The sequence below is a fragment of the Theobroma cacao genome, chromosome 3 (genome assembly GCF_053813885.1).
Source record: "Theobroma cacao isolate CCN51 chromosome 3, ASM5381388v1, whole genome shotgun sequence".
NCBI classification, from domain to species: Eukaryota; Viridiplantae; Streptophyta; class Magnoliopsida; order Malvales; family Malvaceae; genus Theobroma; species Theobroma cacao.
Window position 1 is genome coordinate 42,370,283 of NC_142641.1, and position 21,098 is coordinate 42,391,380.

The following is a 21,098-nucleotide window of genomic DNA, read 5'->3' on the forward strand; positions in this document are numbered from 1 at the left end:
CTGGCTTGCCCCTGCCTGTACAATGCTACAAACATTTCTCAAACAGGCTGATTTCAGCTGCCTGATTGGGGAAAACTGTGTGAAGTTGATGACGACTCCTATAATATCGAAATTACAGCAATGCTCTTAACGTGAATTGATAAATTAACCCCATCACTTTCCTTATAAATCCTTGTATTGTGAACTATCTGAATTACAAGTCACATGCAAGTTTTCTAATGGCTACAGTTGCTCAACGTGGTTAGTAATTGCATCAGGGCAAAATTGTGCTTGTAGGAGCTCTAACCGGCTGAATGGTGGTGCGAATTGCAATACGTAGTCCTCATCTGAAGCCAACAAAAGAAATCAGAGTGTATGCACACAGCAATTATTTTGATTACTGACACAAGGATGCTTAGAGAGAGGGAGAAATTAAGAGAATGGGGAAGCAGGTCATGAGCAACAAAACTTCCATGATGCTTGTTTTTACTAAATTATATTAACGAATAAATGGAGCTCAAGCAGATGTGGAAGGGGAGATTAAAGTTAAAATCTTACTCTCTTTGACTGTTCCGTAAAGCCAGCACAATACCTCGTCAGCAAATGCCAGGCAGACTCCTCCCTAAGAATGAGTATTAAACAGAGAGAGAACGTTAGTAACACCAATATTTATTCTGTAGAGCTGTGATGACCTTGACTAATCACATATGACATCCAACAAAGGCACATAGAATGGCATTTTTTTAAATAAGCGGATGCTAAAGAGAAAAGTTACACCAATGGGTGTGCAATTAACAGATTAAAGGGGCCAAAACCAGTTCATTTGCATGTATTTTGCAGCAACACATGAGTTTTGTGTGTAGTTCTTCATTGTCACCCTGTTATGTCTTTGGTGAAACCGATGGGTTAAAAAGAAAAAATTCAATTCAGTGGGCGTGTTGGAGTAAATATATAATACCTGCCAGTAGTTCTTCATTTTCACTCGATGGGTTATGTCTTTGGTTCTTAGTCTCTCAGTGCGTACAAGTCGGCCTGCATCATCCCTACATCAAACATGTGAATGGAAAAGTTAATATTTATTTGCAAAGAGAAAACCTAACACCAACAGCACAACAGAACAGAATACAGCTCAGCATTTTTTGAGAAGAGAGTGTGTGCACTCAACTTATTTGTGCTCTTCTCCAATACGCCTAAGCTAACTTACATAGGGAAGAAAGTGATTTCCTAGTCACGACAGTAAAGAGAGAGTGCTTTCTTAAGGCATTTGAAGCTAGTGTGAAATGCCAATAGAAATTACCTAAATCCAATAACAATATAAGGAACACCCGCCAGGAATGATTGAATCTGTGATGATAAAATAGCCATGTTATTCTCTCCACAAATAAAGGATAATTTGAAAAAGAAGAAAATGCCTTTTCTGAACAAACCTTTCACAAGTGCTATTTCTCAAAAAATTCTAACAATATAAACTAATGAAATATGTATCTAAAAACAAGACATACATGTTGCATGCCGAACTTCAAAGTAAAAGATATTCAGGCACAATCCATAGCCATTGGATAAAAATAACATACCCAAAACTTAAGCAGTTTCTCTCTTTCATATCTTTCCTCTGTATGATAATCCAACTGCAGAGCCAGGGACATATTCATGAGTTATTGAAGTCAGTGAAGGTTATAATAAAAGGGCAGCAAAAGTAACATGGAGCACAGCAGCACACCATGAAGCACGTTGTTTCTTTACCTCACGACTTGTTTTCAACTCCACATAAAATCTTCTTCCCTCATCTGTTGAATCACAGCAGTCCATTTCAGCGCCCATCAAAATACGATGAGCCCCTAATTTGGTTTTAATCACCGAACAGTATTCAGCATTTGCATCAATATGATGTATCTCTTCACCATCAGCTCTTCTTGGATCTTCAGTGGCAAGGCTCTCAAAACAATACCCCCAATAACATCTAAATTAACAATATTTGAAAAGTAAAGCACTTCGAACTTAAAGTCAATGAGATGAGCAATATAGTAAATGAAAAACTAACAAACACATGTAGAAATTATGGACAATGTGAATGCTTATCACTCAGTAAACACCTCATAAGCACTAAGACATTTTAAATTCGGAAACCTAAAGAGTATTGCAGTGGATTAACACAGTTCAAGATCATCAATAGTGTTTTTAATTTGCCTCCATTACTACATGACTTGGATCATATACCCGCACCCGTCCTCCTCTTGATCCCAAAATTAGTGGATTTCACAACACTGAAGAACAACACATAAGCTTTGCTTTGCACCAACTCAAAGCCTTTGATTTCTTCAAAGGCCAAGAATTTAAGCAATCAATTGTTTCCCACACAAAGGAAAATGGAAAAAAGAAGAAACCAGTTGGGGGGGGGGGGGGGGTGTTGGGGGAAAGAGAGGAATGTTTCAAAATTTTGATACCTTTGACGATCCAACTCACTTCGTGGCCTCTCAGGCAGTTTATGCACATCAAGATAGACAACACCATTCCGCTTGTGCACTCCCATTTCCCAAGGCTCATTTCTAATATAAGCAGTAGCCATTATCTATATGAAAGCAAGAGAGCATCCAATGAAAGACCATAAAAAATGGGTTAATAATCCATCAAATTCATAAATGAAAACTCACATATATGAACTCATTCAAAAAAGATTAGCTGATAAGACCTCTGACTAGAATGCCATGCTCATTAGCACTTTTCTGCAATGAGTATGTTATCTATGAATCAATTTTTCTCCTCTTATCCATACGTATTTAATGGTTCACTAGCATTTTGATAACCCTTACTGCTAATTCTTTCAGAGAGAGAGAGAGAGAACTAAAAATCGTCTAAAAATAGCTGCTATTATACTTCATGGGACCTGAGAACCTTAAAAAAGATGGGGAATGGAAAGTGGCACCGAGAATGCTCATTTAAGAGTTAAAAAACTGATAAACATAAATTATATATCCTCTTATCATTTCAAGTCATGCAATAACAAAAGAGGAGTGGACATTCTTTCTAGAGTAGCAATTACCTTATTAAGATTGTTGCGAAAAGTCTGTAAAAGAGTAGGGAATAGGGTTAGATGATCTCCTTAATAGAAGCAATAAAGGATGAGCTTGAAGGTAAATGAATAACATTTTCCATACCACAAAATGAATGTTTTGAAGAGGGATATTTTTGTCTCTTATGCAAGCAAGAAGGTCGCCAAAACCCTCAGACCCTAAATCTGGTGCCAAGAAAAATCATTGGGGTTGGCTGCATTGATTAGACCTCATTTATAATACAATCTCAACATGATTAATCTCTAATTGCCCCTAAACATGCATACCTTTTTTTTCAATAAAGGTATTGAAACCTTGATTGAGATCAGCTCCAATATCTTCAGTAATAAGACGCTTAAAAAGTCTCTGGTAATGAGGATAAAAGAAATATATGCGAAATGAGCTAATGATAAGGAGGACAAAAAAAAATCATGTATAACCTAATACTACTAGAACCCCAGAAAGCTTACCAAGCTGCGGTCATCAAAGTAGACATCTCCACCTTCTACACGGCTATAGCAAGCAAGTTCACATGGCTGTTACATTTAATTAGCACATTTAGCAAAAAGTAGACCACAGAAAAATATGTGTTTGTGTGCGTGTGAAAGTAAATAAATTTGCATACTTTAAAGCGTATCTAAAAGCATAAAAAGAATTGCCCAAACAGAAACTATTGATTACATCAACAAGATCATAAAAATGCAAATAGACCAAATAAACATATAGAATGTTCTGACCACCTTTTTCGCAATATATGAACTTGTCCTTTCCTTCCTAACAATATGATATTGGACAGGAAAAAGGAACATATGTAAGCCAATCACCAGTTCAAGGAAATTTATGCAAACTAGTGAGACAAGAAAGATGGACTTGGGATGATGTTTCGCTTAACTTTGGTATATCAACCTAGAAATTTAAAGTAATCATTAAAGAAAAAGGAAAAATAATTTACTCACTTCCTGAAAAGCAATGCATTTTCTAGATAAAGTCTCCTCACTCTTTGAAAGCTTTAGTTCCGAAACAAAACGTTCATCGTGACGTCCATTTGCAAATTTGGATCCATACCCATAACCTTGCCTTGGAGGATAACCAGGACGGCCAAGGATGCCTGCTGCTCTATCATTCTGCCAGCGACCACGTCCAAAACCCCCTCTCCCCGGGTTATTTGGATTACGAATAACAGGCAATACTGCAAAAGAATCCAATATTATTGTAAAGTTTTTCCCATATTTCCTGAAACAAAACAATCCAATAGCTCATACTTTATTCCCGTCATTTTATAATTCTAAAACTTTCACTCAACAGACGATAAAGAGTTCATAACATCTCCTGTTACTTGTATGTTAAATTCCGTTGTTAATAGCCAGCTGCCTATTTCCCAATACATGGAGGTTACTCCCTAAAACTTAAATCCCAGAATCCAAACCAAAAGAATCACCAAAAAAGCAATTGAGGGAAGCTCTAAAATCTACACCCAAGCCAAGCAAGAAAAAATAATCTTACAAAGATTTCTATTTTCATATAACATAGCAAAATTCTCCCAGAAAACGAATGGCCCCACTGATGGGCAAAGATCACACTGAATACAATCAAGAAATAATGAATAAGGAATTACCAGGAATAGAGAAAGGGCTTGTGGCAGGGGTTTTACAGTAATCTTCATTATCAGACCCAAAAAGATCTCTTTCATCTTCTTCTTCATCCCCGTAAATACCCTCTTCACTATTATTATTACAATCATAATTATTGGCATTAACGTTGCCTACTTCTTCTCCAGTTTCTTCTTCTCCGCTGCTTGCGCTTCCACTTGCGCTGCTGCTCTCACCGCCACCGCTGCCGTTGGGTGAAGAAGAAGCCGAAGATGATGATGAAGCGGAGGATGATGAGGAAGATGAATGAGAGGAAGAGGATTCGTGGGAATCATCGTGGTTATTGCTGTCGTTATTGTTATAGTCTTCTCCGAAGACATCCACATCTTGTTCTGAGAAATCCATGTCGGAGATTCTGTTTTAGTTTTGTTTTTGCTCTCTATAACAAAAGAGCAAAGCCAATCTTTGCGTTTGAGGTTTCGGTTCTCGATGGTTATCAGTTCCTTTTGTGTCGACGACTGGAGTTCGGGGGGTTAGTGGAAGCAGACTCGGTAGGAAATCATGCGAGTTGACTCAGTTCATGGGCCAGAATGAGAATACATAGCCCATGTAAAAATGGTTTAATTTCTTATTGGAAATGGCCTGCCATGTAATAGATTACTTTTATAGCCATTATTTTGGGCCTCTTACGTTCAGCATGGTCCAGGCAAAAGCTTCTGTTATTCTTTAAAAAAATTAAATTCCACGTCATAGTTTGGATCACAAGTTAAAGCTTTTTTTTTATTTGAAAATCTGCCAAGTGTAGAATTTTTATCATTAAAACTTTAGCGTGGACGTTCAGAAACCGTGCATGAACAACTATTTACCAGAATTGATTGGAAAAGGAAAAAGAAAATGGCACAAGAGTATGCTAGCAAAAAATTCCCTATGCCATCTAAATCGAGTTTCTTCCACCGTTAATCCATTCAATCCCGGAAATGAAAATGAAGGCATGGAGTTATACTGAAACTCCAAGGAACTGAGCAAAGCTAGGATTTCTTGGCTCCCATCCTAATTCCTTACGAGTTGTTGTGTTGTTCATAAGTTAAAAGCCTTACACCAGAGAATGAGCCTTATCAATTATGGAATCATTAACCAAGAAAAAAAGGAATTTGCACATAATATTAGAAAGTTACATTAACGTAATTATCACAGATAAGAAACTAGAAAAGATCTTGTCAACAACTTTATTACAAATAGAAACACATGGACTAGGAGAGATCCTATGTACCCCCACCAAAACTCAGCTTACGTTCTTACTAACGGTTAACCTCCAGATCTGAGTTCAAAAGAGTTTTGTAATTTTCAGGCCTTTGCACAGACCCATATGTACATGAGCATAATAATGCTCAAAATTACATGGATGAACATTACTGAGTAAAAATTTTCGTAATTTTTTTGAGCTCAGCTAATGGAGGATCGGAGGAACTTGATTTTGAGAATTATGCTCTACACAAACACAGATACATGAGCATATTCTTTGCGGGTTTGTATTAATTGTCATTCAGTTGCCATATTTTGGAGCTCAACTACTGGGGGAGGAACCTGATTGGGGTTTTCTTCATTGCGGGTGATCATGATGATGAAATAACTGGGAATCGATCGAAGAGTGCTTGCAAGCCAGTGGAGAAAGCTTGCAAAGAGAGCAAATATTTGGGTGTGCCAAGGATATGTAATAATGACCAACAAAAAGAAAAACCAGAAAAGAGATGGTTGATATAGGAAGGCAGCAACAACTGATAGAAGCAATGCAATAGAGAAATCTTGAACGCGCAGTAAAAGCGGACCGATGGTGACTGGGAGTTGAAAGGAGACATAGAAGAAAAACAGTAGCAGAAACAAGGCAAAAAGTGAGAGTATTAAGTTTAAAACAAGATATGGGGAATCAAGGACTAGTTTAGCTATGGCCATTGGGTTCCATGGCTTGTCTGGATTTGTTTGGAGAAGAAAGAATAAGAGATTTATGGAAGGAGGAAGGACGTACCTTAAATCCACATGGAAGACCATGTTTTGATGTTTGATTGTAGACAAGGAAACGAGGAAATAGAGAAATTAGAATAAGTTTTGAGAATTGCAAGATAAGGTTAACCGGTTTAGACAGAGAGAGATGAGGAGAAAGACAGAGGCTGGAGTATATATACACCAAACAAGGCTTTCGCCGGAAAGTTGGATTTGAAGGTTTGGGAAACATACAGGAAACAACCGAGGTTAGATTCTAGGTTGGATTTCAAGGTTTTGTCATGACTCGCTCAGATGTGACAGGTAAGGGCGGACCCCTAAACGGCTATACCCTAACACTCACTTTGTTAATAATTTGTTGTTGGGCGGATCTTTGTTGGGGAGAGTAACGTCACACACCACTTCTTAAAAGAATTAGTTTTTATAATATCTACATATAAAGTAATTACTATATTAATAAATTTATTTTTTTATAATTTTATAAAAAATGAGGTCAAAAAATTTCGAATAAAAGTGGTTTATCTAAAAATAATTTATATATTAGTAATTAAGTATTATATGAAAAGATAAAAAAATTTTATAATTTAATATTCTATTAAAAAAATCAAAATCTAAATTATTATTCTTGTTCAAAAATTCAAGTTTTTCTTTTTTTCGATTTTGGTTGTGTTTTGTACTCTCTTAAAACAACTCATCTAAGTTTTAATGTAAGTAATTTTTAACATACCATAAATATATGTTATGTAATTGTAAAATTTTTTATGTTATGTAGTTTTTCAAATTTCTTTTTCTTTTTATGTTATGTACTTCAAATATATGATCTTTTCCGAATAAAATATATATAATGAGTAAAAAATTAAAAAAATAGATGAATCTTCCTGAATAAAAAATGTTAAAAATTTTAAGAGCACGCCCCATCACTTAACTACCCTCCAACCGTACTGCCATCCCTTCTTTTTTGACTTCTCCTTTTGTTGTCTTCATTCAAAGGCTACGTAAATACCTGATAACAGATTGGGGGAATCGGTAAATCTAAATGGCGGGACCTTGAAAAGAAGAAAAACAAGTCTTGCTTGAACTCATAGTGGAGGATCACATATCATGTTCCACATGGATTAGTAGCTTTCTTTCTTTTTTTTTCCTGCAATGATACTATATATATTCCTTTTTTTTTCCTAGTTTGTTTCTGCTGATACGAAGAAAATATTCCTCTAAGTTAAGCGAACCTTCGCGTTTGAGGTTTTGGTTCTCATGGTAGTCGGGTCGGGGGAGTGTTAGTGCAAGGTGACTCCGTGGGGAATCATGCGAGTTGACGTACTTCATTGGGCCAGAATGAGAAAACAAAGCCTATTTAAAAATGGTTTAATCTCTTATTTGAAGTGACCTGCCATTTGACAGATTGCACTTGGAGCCGTGACTTCAGGTCAGTGTTCAACTTCTCCATACAAAAGTAACACTGGGAACAAGCCGAGTGTTGAACCCTGGCCACAACGAATGATTCTTAAGATCCCATGGCCATTATGTCTAGTAACTTAAGGAAGTGGGGAATAATATTTAAAAAAGGTTGCTCAACCTAGTCCATTATCCCCTCTTGTGGCCGTTCAAGCATGAGTGGCTTTGTGTTTGACTTAAAAACATAAAAAGAGTCGATTGCCCAAAAGAATAGTCATATGTTTCGTGATTAAGTAATATAGCAAAAGAAATCTAGCAGTGGCAAAATAGAAAGGTTGTTGCGTCAATCTTCGGCTCCATATCCTACGGCATCCTTTCTTACAATTTTTACAAATTATTGTAACTTTATTTTTCACAATCAAATTAATGGATCATATGAGTAAAATATCATATAAACTGATAAATGATATTTTGATTAATAATAATTAATTAATTATAAAAATTTATTTAATTTAAAATAAAAATATTAAAATTTTATTTAATATAATAAAAACGTATTTAAAATTTTTTTAAATCATTCAACCATTTTTGTAACGTACGATACCTATTAAAATTAACATTTGCTTCATGCATATTTCTTACTATGTGATCATTGTTAATTGCATCATCTGTGCATGATCACTAACTTGAGTCGTTAATTAATTTTCTTTTTTGTCTTCTCATAAAATTAAAAAGTTAAGATTTTAAATCAATCAAAATAATAAAGTTTTAAATTTGCGAATAAAAAATTGTATACAAGATGCAAATGCTAAATCTTAATTTGGGCATTTTAGCGGAATAATAAATTTATTCGAAAACAATTATGAGAGGAATGATGATACTTATCCGAGCTCAGGTGCAATGTCATCGTCTTGTGATGTAGGCAGTGGGAAATTTCCTTCTTCATTTGGCCAAAGAATTGGCAAACCGCGGCATATGATCAAGACTCAACCCCCTCTCTTACGTTGTGAGTTGTGCTATGATCCACTTATCATGCGCTTACACTAATTTGGTGTGCCATGTGACACGCATGATGGAAATTGAGAAAGAGGGGACCCATTTCCGAAAAGGCATCAACTTGATGCCTTGTCGATTATTAGTGATACATTTTTTTTTTCCACTTCAAATGTTGCCTTTTTAGAGTTTTTCTTGTCTCATATCCGGTGTCTGATTTTGCCATTTTCATCTCATTTCCTGTAGCTTTTCGTGTCCTGTTTTTTACTCAATCTGATTCTTCATGTTAATCCCTGCAGGTATATTAGCAAGTGTCATATCCACATTAATTGTTGTTAATCCAATCAAATATTACATTAACGAGATAAAGATTATGTTAGTGTATAATTAACATCATATTAAAAAAAATTCACATTATCTCAACAAATATCATATTAATTTATAGTCAAAAGGTCATGTTAACCTATTTAATAGTAAAAATTTAAGAATATTAAGACAAGTGAATCAGTGTTTGACTAAAAATAAGCAACAAAGCAAATTGGGAGTTGGTTCCCCACGCATGATTAATCAATAAAGTGCCTCCTTTTATAAAAAAAAAAAAAAAAAAAAAGCAATAAAGCAAAAGGGATCTAGTGGTGGCAAAATTGAAAAGTTGTTGCTTGCGTTGTTCGCCTCCAGATCCTACAGCATCTTTTCTCACAATTTTTACAAATTATTACATGTTTATTTCTTGCTGCACTTGCCTTCAAGTTTCTCTCTTCCGAATGCCCATGCATCGATCATCCCATTCCCACCACCGCCTTCCTCATTCTCCCCATCGTTTTTGCTTTATTTAGAAACAATATTATTATACCACTACTATTTAAGATATATACTGACTTTTGGATATACAAATACATTCTGCTTTATTAAACATATATATACTAATTCAAAAGTATAATTATTTAATTACAGAGTTTTACACTAAATCTGGTGAGAACATATGTGCAAATAGACGTTACAAAATATAGGTGGCAAAGCAGCCAACTAATTACAGATAAAAAGGCAGCATAATGATGGATACAAAAAAAATCCAATATAGATTTGACAAACACACATATGTTGTATATGATTGAAACATACAACTTAATGGGTTGAAAACCCCTGCTTTATTTACCATTTCAGGTATAAACCTGATTCACAATTTATTCATCCAAATCTCTCCTCTCCTACTGGATTTAAAAGTTCCAACAACAACATAAATAAGTTCCTAATCCAGCCTGAATTTACAATAATAACTTCATGGTTTGGGCTGGTCTGTGGACCGTTGAGGTACCCTAAAAAATCCCACAGCCCTCTTGTAGCCCAATAACCTGTCCCCCATTGACGGCCCAATATGCCCTTTACCGACATTTCAATTTTTTTTTTTTTTTAAAAGAGCTAATAAGTTGTGAAGCTTACGCTGAATTAAGTTCAATATACTTAAAAGGATCAACATATTTGGTGAACTATATTACCATTTGTAGTATGTATTTATATTTTTGATGCAATTATTATAATAAATTATTTACTTAAATGGATCAACATAAACTTATAAAGGTTTCTATTTTCATATAACATAGTAAAATTCTCCTAGAAAATTAATGGCTCCATTGACGGGCAAAAATCACACCGAATACCATCAAGAAAGAATGAAGAACGAATTACAAGGAATAGAGAAAGGGCTTATGGCAAGGGTTTTACAATTATCTTCATTATCAGACCCAGAAAGATCCCTTTCTTCTTCTTCATACCCCGAAAATATCCTTTTCACTCTTATTATTCTCATCGTAATTATTGGTATTAATGTTGCCTACTTCTTCTCCAGTTTCTTCTTCTCCTCCGCTGCTTGCGCTTCCACTTGCGCTGCTGGTCTCACCGCCATCGCTGCCGTTGCGTGAAGAAGAAGCCGAAGATGATGATGAAGCGGAGGACGATGACGAAGATGAATGAGAGGAAGAGGACTCATGGGAATCATCGTGGTTATTGCTGTTGTTGTTGTTATAGTCTTCTCCGAAGACATCCACATCTTGTTCTGAGAAATCCATCTCGGAGATTCTGATTTAGTTTTGTTTTCGCTCTCTATAACAAAAGAGCAAAGCGAATCTTTGCGTTTGAGGTTTCGGTTCTCGATGGTTATCAGTTCCTTTTTGGTCGACGACAGGAGTTTGGGGGGTTAGTGGAAGGTAACTCGGTAGAAAATAATGCGAGTTGACTCAGTTCATGGGCCAGAATGAGAATACATAGCCCATGTAAAAATGGTTTAATTTCTTATTGGAAATGGCCTGCGATTTAATTAGATTACTTTTATATTCATTATTTTGGGCCTTTTACGTTCAGCATGGTCCAGGTAAAAGCTTCTGTTATTCTTTAAAACCATAAATTCCACGTCATAGTTTAGCTCATAAGTTAAAGCTTTTTCTTTAAAAAAAAAAATCTGCCAAGTATAGAATTTTTATTATTAAAACTTTAGTGTGAACGTTCAGAAACCGTACATGAACAAGTATTTGCCAGAATTGATTGGAAAAGGAAAAAGAAAATGGCACAAGAGTATGCTAGCAAAAAATTCCCTATGCCATCTAAATCGAGTTTCTTCCACCATGAATCCATTCAATCTCGGAAATGAAAATGAAGGCATGGGGTTATTCTGAAACTCCAAGGAACTGAGCAAAGCTAGGATATCTTGGCTCCCATCCTAATTCCTTACGAGTTTTTGTGCTGTTCATAAGTTAAAGCCTTACACCAGAGAATCAGCCTTATCAATTATGGAATCATTAACCCAAAAAAAAAAAGGGGGAATTTGCACATAATATTAGAAAGTTACGTGAACGAACGTAATTATCACAAATAAGAAACTAGAAAAGATTATGTCAACAACTTTATTACAAACAAAACACATGGAATAGCAGAGATCCTATATATCCCCAACAAAACTCAGCTTACTTTCTTACGAACGGTTAACCTCCAGATCTGAGTTCAAAAGAGTTTTGTAATTTTCAGGTCTTTGCACAGACACATATGCATGAGCATAATGCTAAAAATTACATGGATGAACAATACTGAGCAAAAATTTTCGTAATTTTTTAGAGCTCAACTAATGGAGGGTCGGAGGAACTTTCTTTTGAGAATTATACTCAGCACAAACACAGATACATGAGCATATTCTTTGCGGGTTTGTATTGAGTGTCATTCAGTTGCAATATTTTGGAGCTCAACTACTGGAGGAGGAACCTGATTAGGGTTTTCTTCATTGCGGGTGATCATGATGATGAAATAAATGGGAATCGATCGAAGAGTGCCTGCGAGCCAGCGGAGAAAGCTTGCAAAGAGAGCAAATATTTGGGTGTGCCAAGGATATGTAATAATGACCAACAAAAAGAAAAGCCAGAAAAGAGATGGTTGTAATAGGAAGGCAGCAACAACTGATAGAAGCAATGCAATAGAGAAATCTTGCGCGCGCAGTAACAGCGGCCCGAAGGTGACTGTGACTGGGAGTTGAAAGGAGACATAGAAGAAAAACAGTAGCAGAAACAAGGCAAAAAGTGAGAGTATTAAGTTCAAAACAAGATATGGGGAATCAAGGACTAGCTCAGCTATGGCCATTGGGCTCCATGGCTTGTCTGGATTTGTTTGGAGAAGAAAGAATAAGAGATTCATGAAGGGAGGAAGGACGTACCTTAAATCCACATGCAAGACCATGTTTGGATGTTTGATTATAGACAAGGAAACGAGGAAATAGAGAAATTAGAATAAGTTTTGAGAATTGCAATATAAGGTTAACCGGTTTAGGCAGAGAGAGATGAGGAGAAAGGCACAGGCTGGAGTATATATACAGGAAAAGATAAAGGAAACAAGCTAGATTGGTTTGGAGTATGGTTTTGAAGGTTACGTCATGGTATCGCATGCAGATGAGAAAAGTAAAAGAGGAGTAACCAAAGGGTGTCATGTTAGGCTGGTGGACCTATGTTGAAGAACATGACAACACTCACTTACTAAGCAAAAACAGTAGTTTGCGCCGGGAGAATCTTTGTTGAGGGGACTTTCTATGACGTTAATAATTATAGATGGATGATCGTTTTGTGATATATATTAAAAAAATATAGTTGATAATGTATTTAATTTTACTTATGATACTATGAATTGTTTTTAAAATATAAAAAATGATCATAAACAATTATAATTATTTTATATATTTTTATTTTTAAGTATTAAATAAATGTATTAAATTTATATTTTTTTTAATTGAATGTTAAATTTTTTTAATTTATGAATTTTAATATATTTATATTTTTAAAATATTATTATTTTAATTATAACATCACTCAAAAAATTTAGCTCCATATTACTTTTATCCTCACTCTCCATACTACTTTTATCCTCACTAAGTCGATAAATTTTGCTGAAAAAAAAAAGGAGTCAATATGTTTATCTAAGTTAATAAATATTAAATACTAGGACTTGGAGCTCGGAGCTGACTTCTGGTCACCTTTCAACTTCTCCCTACCGAAAACGAAAGCAATAAAAGCAAAAGTAACACTAGGACCGTGCTGACTTCATTCGGCCAGAATGAGAAAAATGGTTTAATTTCTTATTTGCACCGGCCAGCCATTTGATAGATTGCACCTGGAGCTCGTAGCTGTGACTTCTGGTCACCTTTCAACTTCTCCCGACCAAAACCAAAACAATAAAAGCAAAAGTAACACTAGGACCATGCTGAACGTGCAACCCTGGTCGCAACTAATGATTTCTAATATCTCATGGCAATTATGTTTTTTATGTCTATGAAAAGGTTGCTGCACCGAGTCCAATGAATACTCTCATATGTTTCGTGGCAATAAGTAATATAGCAAAAGGTCGCGAAATAGAATCTGCCCCCGTATCCCACGGCATATTTTCCCGCAATTTTTGCAAATTTGTCACCATCAATCATACGTTTATCTTTATTACGATACATTAATACGTCACATTAATATTATATTATATAAAACAATAAATAATATTTTAATTAATTTTAATTAATTAATTATTAATTATAAAAAATATTTAATTTAAAATAAAAATATAAAATTTAATTTAATGTAATGAAAATAATAAAAAATTATTTTAAATATTTTTTTAATAGTTCAACAATTTTTTTAAAGTACTATACCTATTAAAATTAACATTTGCTTGATATGTATATTTCTTACTATGTGATCACAGTTAATTTCATCATCAATGCATGATCACTAACTTTAGTTATTAATTAATTTTCTTTTTTGACTTCTCGAAAAATTGAAAAGTTAAAATTTTAAATTGATCAAAATAATAAAATTTTAAATTTACGGCACCTAAGTATTTGGCTCGCATGATCCCCTGCTTAAAAAATAAGGTTCGAATCCCCTCTCTCATTTATTAAAAAAAAATTTACGAATAAAAAATTGTATACAAGATGCAAATGTTACATCTTAATTTGGGCAATTTAGCGGAATAGGAAATTTATTTGATAACAATTATGAGTGGAGTGATGGTGCATATCCGAGCTCGCGTGCAATGTGAATCGGTCTTGTGATGAAAGTAGTGGGAAATTTCCCTCTTGGTTTGGGCCAAGAATTGTCAAACCGCGGCATATGATCAAAACTCAACCCCCTCTCTTACGCTGCTAAACTCTTGATCATGATGGAAATTGAGAAATAGAAATTTGCCCTGTTTGACTATATAGAATGAGAAGAGACCCATGTCCAAAAGGGGATGTCTTTATCGATTAATGATACTATTTTTATTTCCACTTCAAAAGGTACCTTTTTTTGAAACGGATCTCTTTCTCTTTCTATGTAGTCATTTTTTTATTTGCTTTTCGGTTTTGTTCTTGTCTCATTTCCTTTCTGATTTTTCCATTTTCATCTCATTTCTTGTTGCTTTTCGTGTCCTGTTTTTATTCAATCTTATTCTTCACGTTAATCCTTGCATTTATATTAGCAAGTGTTATATCAACATAAATTATTGTTAATTTAACTACTATCACATCAACAAGATAAATGTCATGTTAATACATAATTATGGTCACATTAACAAAAAAATACATTATTTTAATAAATATTATATCAATTTAATTAGAATGTCATGTTAACATATTTAATGACAAAAATTTAACAATCTTAATAAATATTTAATAAATACATTATTTAATGATACTATTTGATGTTTGATTATCGACAGAGGAAAGGAGGAAACATAGAAAGAAATAAGCTGAGAAATGGAAGACAGACAGGGTTAAGCTGAGAGAGCGAAAAAGATGAGAAAAGAAAGGGAGCGTGGAAAGAGTTTATAAAGAGGGTGGAATGCAGAAATTAGTATCCCGAAGGGGGTAGAAAGAGACAAAGAAGGGAAAGGAAAACGAGGAAAAAGTGCGAGTTTCGGTGGGGGAAAAGACGAGGACAGTGGCATGGGCGGATCTAAATTCATGACATCACACCACTCAATTAAAAAAATATTTATTATATTATTTTTTAAGAAATTTATATATTTAATAATATTATGAACTTATTAATTTTTTTATAATTTTACTAGAAGTGGGATAAAAAGTAAATTTTATTAAAAAAATTATATATTTAATCATATTTATTTTTAAAAATAATATTTAACTTTTATTAAAAAATAAAATCTATATTAATATTTAAATTCTATATGAAAAGATAAAAAAAAAATTTTATAATTTAAAATTTTATTAAGAAAAGTTAAAACTTAACTACTCTCGTTTTTCAAAAATTCAAATTTTACTCTTAAGACTTACAATAACTTTTCTCTTCTTAGTCTTTGGTTATAGTTTTTACTTTTTCAAAATACTAGAAAGTTACATTAACGTAATTATTCACAAATAGGAAACTAGAAAAGATTATGTCAACAATATTATTATTACGAACAGAAACACATGGAATATGTAGGAGAGAGGCTATCCCCGCCAAAACTTAGCTTATGTTCTTACTAATGGTTAACCTCCAGATTTGAGTATTGTGATTTTCAGGCCCATGCACAGACACATATTTACATGAGCATAATGCTTAAAATTACATGGATGAACAGTATTGATGAGCAAAAATTTTCGTAATTTTTAGAGCTCAACTAATGGAGGATCGGAGGAACTTGATTTTGAGAATTATGCTCAGCATAAACACAGATACACGAGCATATTCTTTGCGGGCTTGTATTGAGTGTCATTTAGTTGTAATATTTTAGAGCTCAACTACTGGAGGAGGAACCTGATTAGGGTTTTCTTCATTGCGGGTGATCATGATGATGAAATAAATGGGAATCGATCGAAGAGTGCTTGCGAGCCAGCGGAGAAAGCTTGCAAAAAGAGCAAATGTTTGGGTGTGCCAAGGATACGTAATAATGACCAACAAAAAGAAAAACCAGAAAAGAAATGGTTGTAATAGGAAGGCAACAACAACTAATAGAAGCAATGCAATAGAGAAATCTTGAGCGCGCAGTAACAGCGGACCGAAGGTGACTGGGAGTTGAAAAGAGACATAAAAGAAAAACAGCAGTAGAAACAAGGCAAAAAGTATTAAGTTTAAAGCAAGATATGGGTCGAAAACCAAGGATTCAGATTTGAACGTGGTGAGTTTCCCCTTTTCTGCTACCAAGTTAGGCTTTAATTCTCAATTTGTTCATGGTTGGAATGAGTAGGTAAATAAGGTGTTGAAGAATCCTACTTATGTTAAACTTCTCTCTTCTGCTGGGATACTTGATGCTATACGTATCACTTTCAAACTTAATATTTGTAGAGAAACGAGGATGAATGTATGGCGCGCTATTCTTGCAAGGTGGAGCACTTTTTCTCATACTATGATTACAACATGGGGGGAATTTACTTTCACTCTGAAAGATGTATGTATTCTCTTGGAACTTCCTTGTATAGGAAAGCATGATTTTCACTCTATTAAGCTTTCTAAAGAAGAGGTAGGTATTCGAGACTTTTTCCTTGATCTATTGAAGAGCTTAAGTAAAACTTCGAAGGTTGCATGATTCTCCAATTGGATAAGGGTTTTTTATAAAAAGTTCAATGCTAAGGGAATTGAAATTGGTTCTCCTGAGTACCTAGAACATAAGCATGAGTTGGTGGCTTTAGTAATCTTTTGGTTGGCACGACACATACTCCCAGGGTGTCCAAATGATGGTATCTCTCCAGCAGTTGTTCCTTTAGCAATAAAAATTGTTAAGGGAATACTTTTTCCTCTTGCTCCATTGTATTTAGGATCACTATATAAGATATTAGACTTGTTCCAACTCAAAACTGTTGAGTCAGCTAGGCTTTACAAAGTTTTGACTTATGTGGATGCTTCCTTCATTCATATGTGCCTATGGGAAAGGTTTAGTACTTGCGTTCTTGTGGCTAATGCATATCCTTTTGCATCTTTTTCAGTGAATAACCCTTTATCCAGGAATAACTATAAAGCTCGGGCATGGCATGATCGACTCCCAATAGGTAATGTTCTTGAAGTGATGGATGTCACAAAAGAATTCAATCCCAGACCTTATGTGCAGTCCGTAAATGGATTTGGTGATCCTGAAATTTATTATGATCACCACCCTCTATAGTTTGAAAGAATGAGTTCACAAGGTATTAACTTTTGTGTATGGGTTCACAGTTCCCAATTGCCATCTATAATTGAGAGTTCCAGTTCAGGTGGAGATAGAAATATTCTTTCTGTTGAGATATATTCTCCTTTTAGAGTGGTACGCCAATTTGGGTTTGACCAACCAGCTCCTCCTAACTCTTCTTCAACTATCAGTTTTTCTTCTTGCGTTTTTTCATTTCTCGTGGCAGGACTTCAACTCTGTTTAGATAAACTGAAAAGTTGTACTGTCCCAGCTTTTGATAGAGTTGGTATCCACACTTCTGGATGGTTTGCTTATTGGAGGGAATGTGTTGAAGAATGGAGATATTTTGTTATGCCTTTAACTAATCCCTGAGCTTGTCTCTACACTCCTCTTATAAGTAACTCCGATGTATCGTTACACTTGACTTCTTTCAAAAAGAAAAGAAATGTAAATGAAGAAGAAGATGATGCTCCTCACGCTCTTACTCATCAAACAAAACATGTGCATCGAAAAGTAAGTTCATCATTTACTCTTTCTGTTACTTTTTTTTTTTAAATTCATTTCCTCATCATATATTTTTTTTTGTATAGAGAAACAATTGCGAGAATATAACTTAACTCGGTTGAAGAGGAAAAGACTTTTGAAGCTGAAACTGAGGAAGAATCATGTTACTCTGAACGTAGTGATAAATTTGATGATAAGTCTGTTGATGTTGATGAAGCTAAAAATGAGGGTAAGCTAGCCCCTTTTGATGATTTCCTTGATTTGGATGTTCTATTTCCAAATCATGTTCAGAGCTCTACCATGAACCAGGTATAAACATATTACTATGTTATTCCGATTGATGTTGTTCCATTTTTTTTTTGAAGTTAAGATTATTCTTACTCCCCAGGTTATTCGAGATGCGATTGTTCCTAACATTGAGGCTATTTCTGTTGTTGAAATTGTCCCTGAGGTTACTCCAAATGTTGAGGTTATTCATGATGTTGGCGTTGATACTGATGATGCTGGAGCTATTCCAAATAATCCTCGTGCTTCTTCTTCCCCAGTGCCAGAACATATAGATGCAAGTAGTGCTTCTAGCACTCAAGTAGCATATACTGAACAAAGTGGTAAGAAAGTTGACTTTCAGGGCTTTCAAGTTTCATTGGAGTATGTGGCATACTTGGAGCATGTTTTTAATATAGAGGGAGAGTTTTAGAGTACCTACTTTGTAAAGAGCGTAGACGTCCTTTGCTTAATGATAGAAGTTTAGGTAGAGCTTTAGCCATTTCCCATGCTCCACTAATGAGTACTTCACCAGAGGAATTGCAACAAATGTTACAAGATTTCGATGATGCTTGTAACTTTGGATTCAAGCTTTAGTGTCTCAGTGATTGTAGATCTAAAGCCAAGATTTTTCTCAACAAGTCTTCCTTGGAGAATGAGTTAGAAGACATTGCAGCGAAGATAGCTTTACTGAAAAAATGTGAAGCTAAAGTACAAGAACAATTAAATGTATTTGCCAATAATAACTCTTCTCTATGGAGTATGTAATTGACTAGTCTTTTGCTTTTCCATTACTCTTTTTGAAAGCTCATTTGAGCTAGTACTTCGTTATTGATATACCATATTTCTTTTTCTTTTGCAATAATAATAATGTTATATGCTTGTTGCGTATTTATTCACATTTCATATTATTGTGTGTGGCCAAAAGAGAACTCTCAACTTTACATCAAGGAGATTAACTCTAACCTGATATGAAGGAGATTAATTCAACCCTTAAAATAAGTAAGCGTAATAATTGCGGTCAATTTGTGAGTAATAAGCTAGAGCCAAGAAATGATTGATAAAGCTAGCGACCAATAGCATAATATCATTACAGCCAAATTATGAGCGATAAAGCTAGTGGCTAGAATGTGAATAATAAATTATGATCAAAGAATAAGCAATAAAGCTTGCGACCAAAAGAAAAATATCATTGCAACCAAAATATGAGTGGTAAAGCTTGCGGCTGAAGTAAGAATGATGAACTATGGTAAAAGAATAAGCGATAAAACTTGCAACCAATAGTATAATATAATTATAACCAAAATATAAGTGATAAAGCTAGCGGCTGAATATGAATTTTTTTTTTAATGTCAAATTGCAATTCATAAAGCGATAAAGAGTTAAAGTCATAGAAATATCATACATGAATAGGAAGCGGGTTATTCTGGACCCTGTTGTTCTCAATTAATAACTCTTCTGCTTGCATTTTCTTGTGGAATTTTCCCTTCTGAAAATGATATCTTCTTTCTCTACCTCTTCCTTAAATTGCATTCATTGTTGGAGTATTCTTTCTATCAAAAAGAGTAGCTGCCTTTTGTCTTATAACCGTATTATTGGTTCTTCGTGCTGTTTCCACTAAGGTAGCAAAAGTCAAATCAAGGAGATTAAACTTCTCTTGAGTAGAGGAGAAGAACTTCTCCCTGAACATCCACATCAATTGCATTTTTTCCATCTCCTTTATTCCCTTTAGTGTTTGTAACTAGAGAAGTGACTTCGTTAGGTGCACTCTCATTAAGGTGTACAGGTTGGGCTTGAAAAATAGTGGGAGTGAAGGATGCAAGTTGAGATATGGTCTCCAACAGCTGCCTATTATTGTCTTCCAACATTTGCATTCTCTCTCAAGAAGCCTCAATCATTTCATTAGCTTTTGGATGTAGGTTGGAAGAGATGTATCTTGATTACTAAAGGAACTGTCTATTTCTTCCAATAATGCAAAGTTTTTCTAGTAAGATTTTACTTAATGCAATCACTCCTCCCTAATGGAGTCATCAAAATCTAAATAGGGTTCTTATGATAGGGAGATGAAGCATTGCAAATAAGTAAAAGGATATACCGGAGGCAGCGGAGAGGAAGATTGGAGCAGTTCTTGAAGTACTGAGTGTAATGGCAAGTAGAGCATTGCAAACAAGTAAAAGGATGTGCCGGAGGTAGCGGAGAGGAAGATTATAGCAGTTCATGAATTACTAAGTGTAGTGGCAAGTAGAGCATTGCAAACAAGTAAAAGGATGTGCCGGAGGCAACGAAGAGGAAAATTGGAGCAGTTCCTGGAGTACTAAGTGTACTGGCAGGTAAAATAAAGTAAGAAGAGAATTAAAAAGTATAAAAGAATTAGAGAGAGAAACTTTCAAGCTGAGAATGTGTTCGCTCATAGGGGGAGAGAAGGGCCTCTCTAAATGAATTGTGAAGCTTTATATATAGTGCTAAAAGTGACGGTTACTCAAGAATAGGTTTTAATGCGCCTAATAAATGACATTATTATGAAGAACATTAATGTGAGTAACCATTACTGTAATTGGATGTAATAAGACTTGTTATCAAGTAAAAGGTAATAGAAAATAGGTGTATAAGAATAGGTACAAGAGAAGAAGCTGTACATGAATAGGTATACGAGAATAAGGTAAGAGGGTGACACACTTGTACTTTAGAAAAGGGTTAAGAGGAAGACCTCTTAACTACCTCCATATCT

The 21,098-nt window shown here is 34.7% G+C and overlaps 1 protein-coding gene across 1 annotated transcript; it reads right to left on the reverse strand.

The window, feature by feature from the left end:
* Window positions 1–34: 34 nt before the first annotated feature.
* On the reverse strand, window positions 35–5,139 carry LOC18606134 (glycine-rich protein). The gene is made up of 13 exons (XM_018117251.2): window positions 4,645–5,139; window positions 3,986–4,218; window positions 3,500–3,565; window positions 3,317–3,395; window positions 3,135–3,214; window positions 3,020–3,043; window positions 2,424–2,548; window positions 1,723–1,939; window positions 1,554–1,607; window positions 1,277–1,323; window positions 938–1,022; window positions 538–601; window positions 35–326 (listed from the first exon to the last, which is right to left on the reverse strand). The coding sequence occupies exons 1-13, from the start codon at window positions 5,021–5,023 to the stop codon at window positions 223–225; spliced, it is 1,557 nt and encodes a 518-aa protein (XP_017972740.2). The 5' UTR covers window positions 5,024–5,139; the 3' UTR covers window positions 35–222.
* Window positions 5,140–21,098: the final 15,959 nt, after the last annotated feature.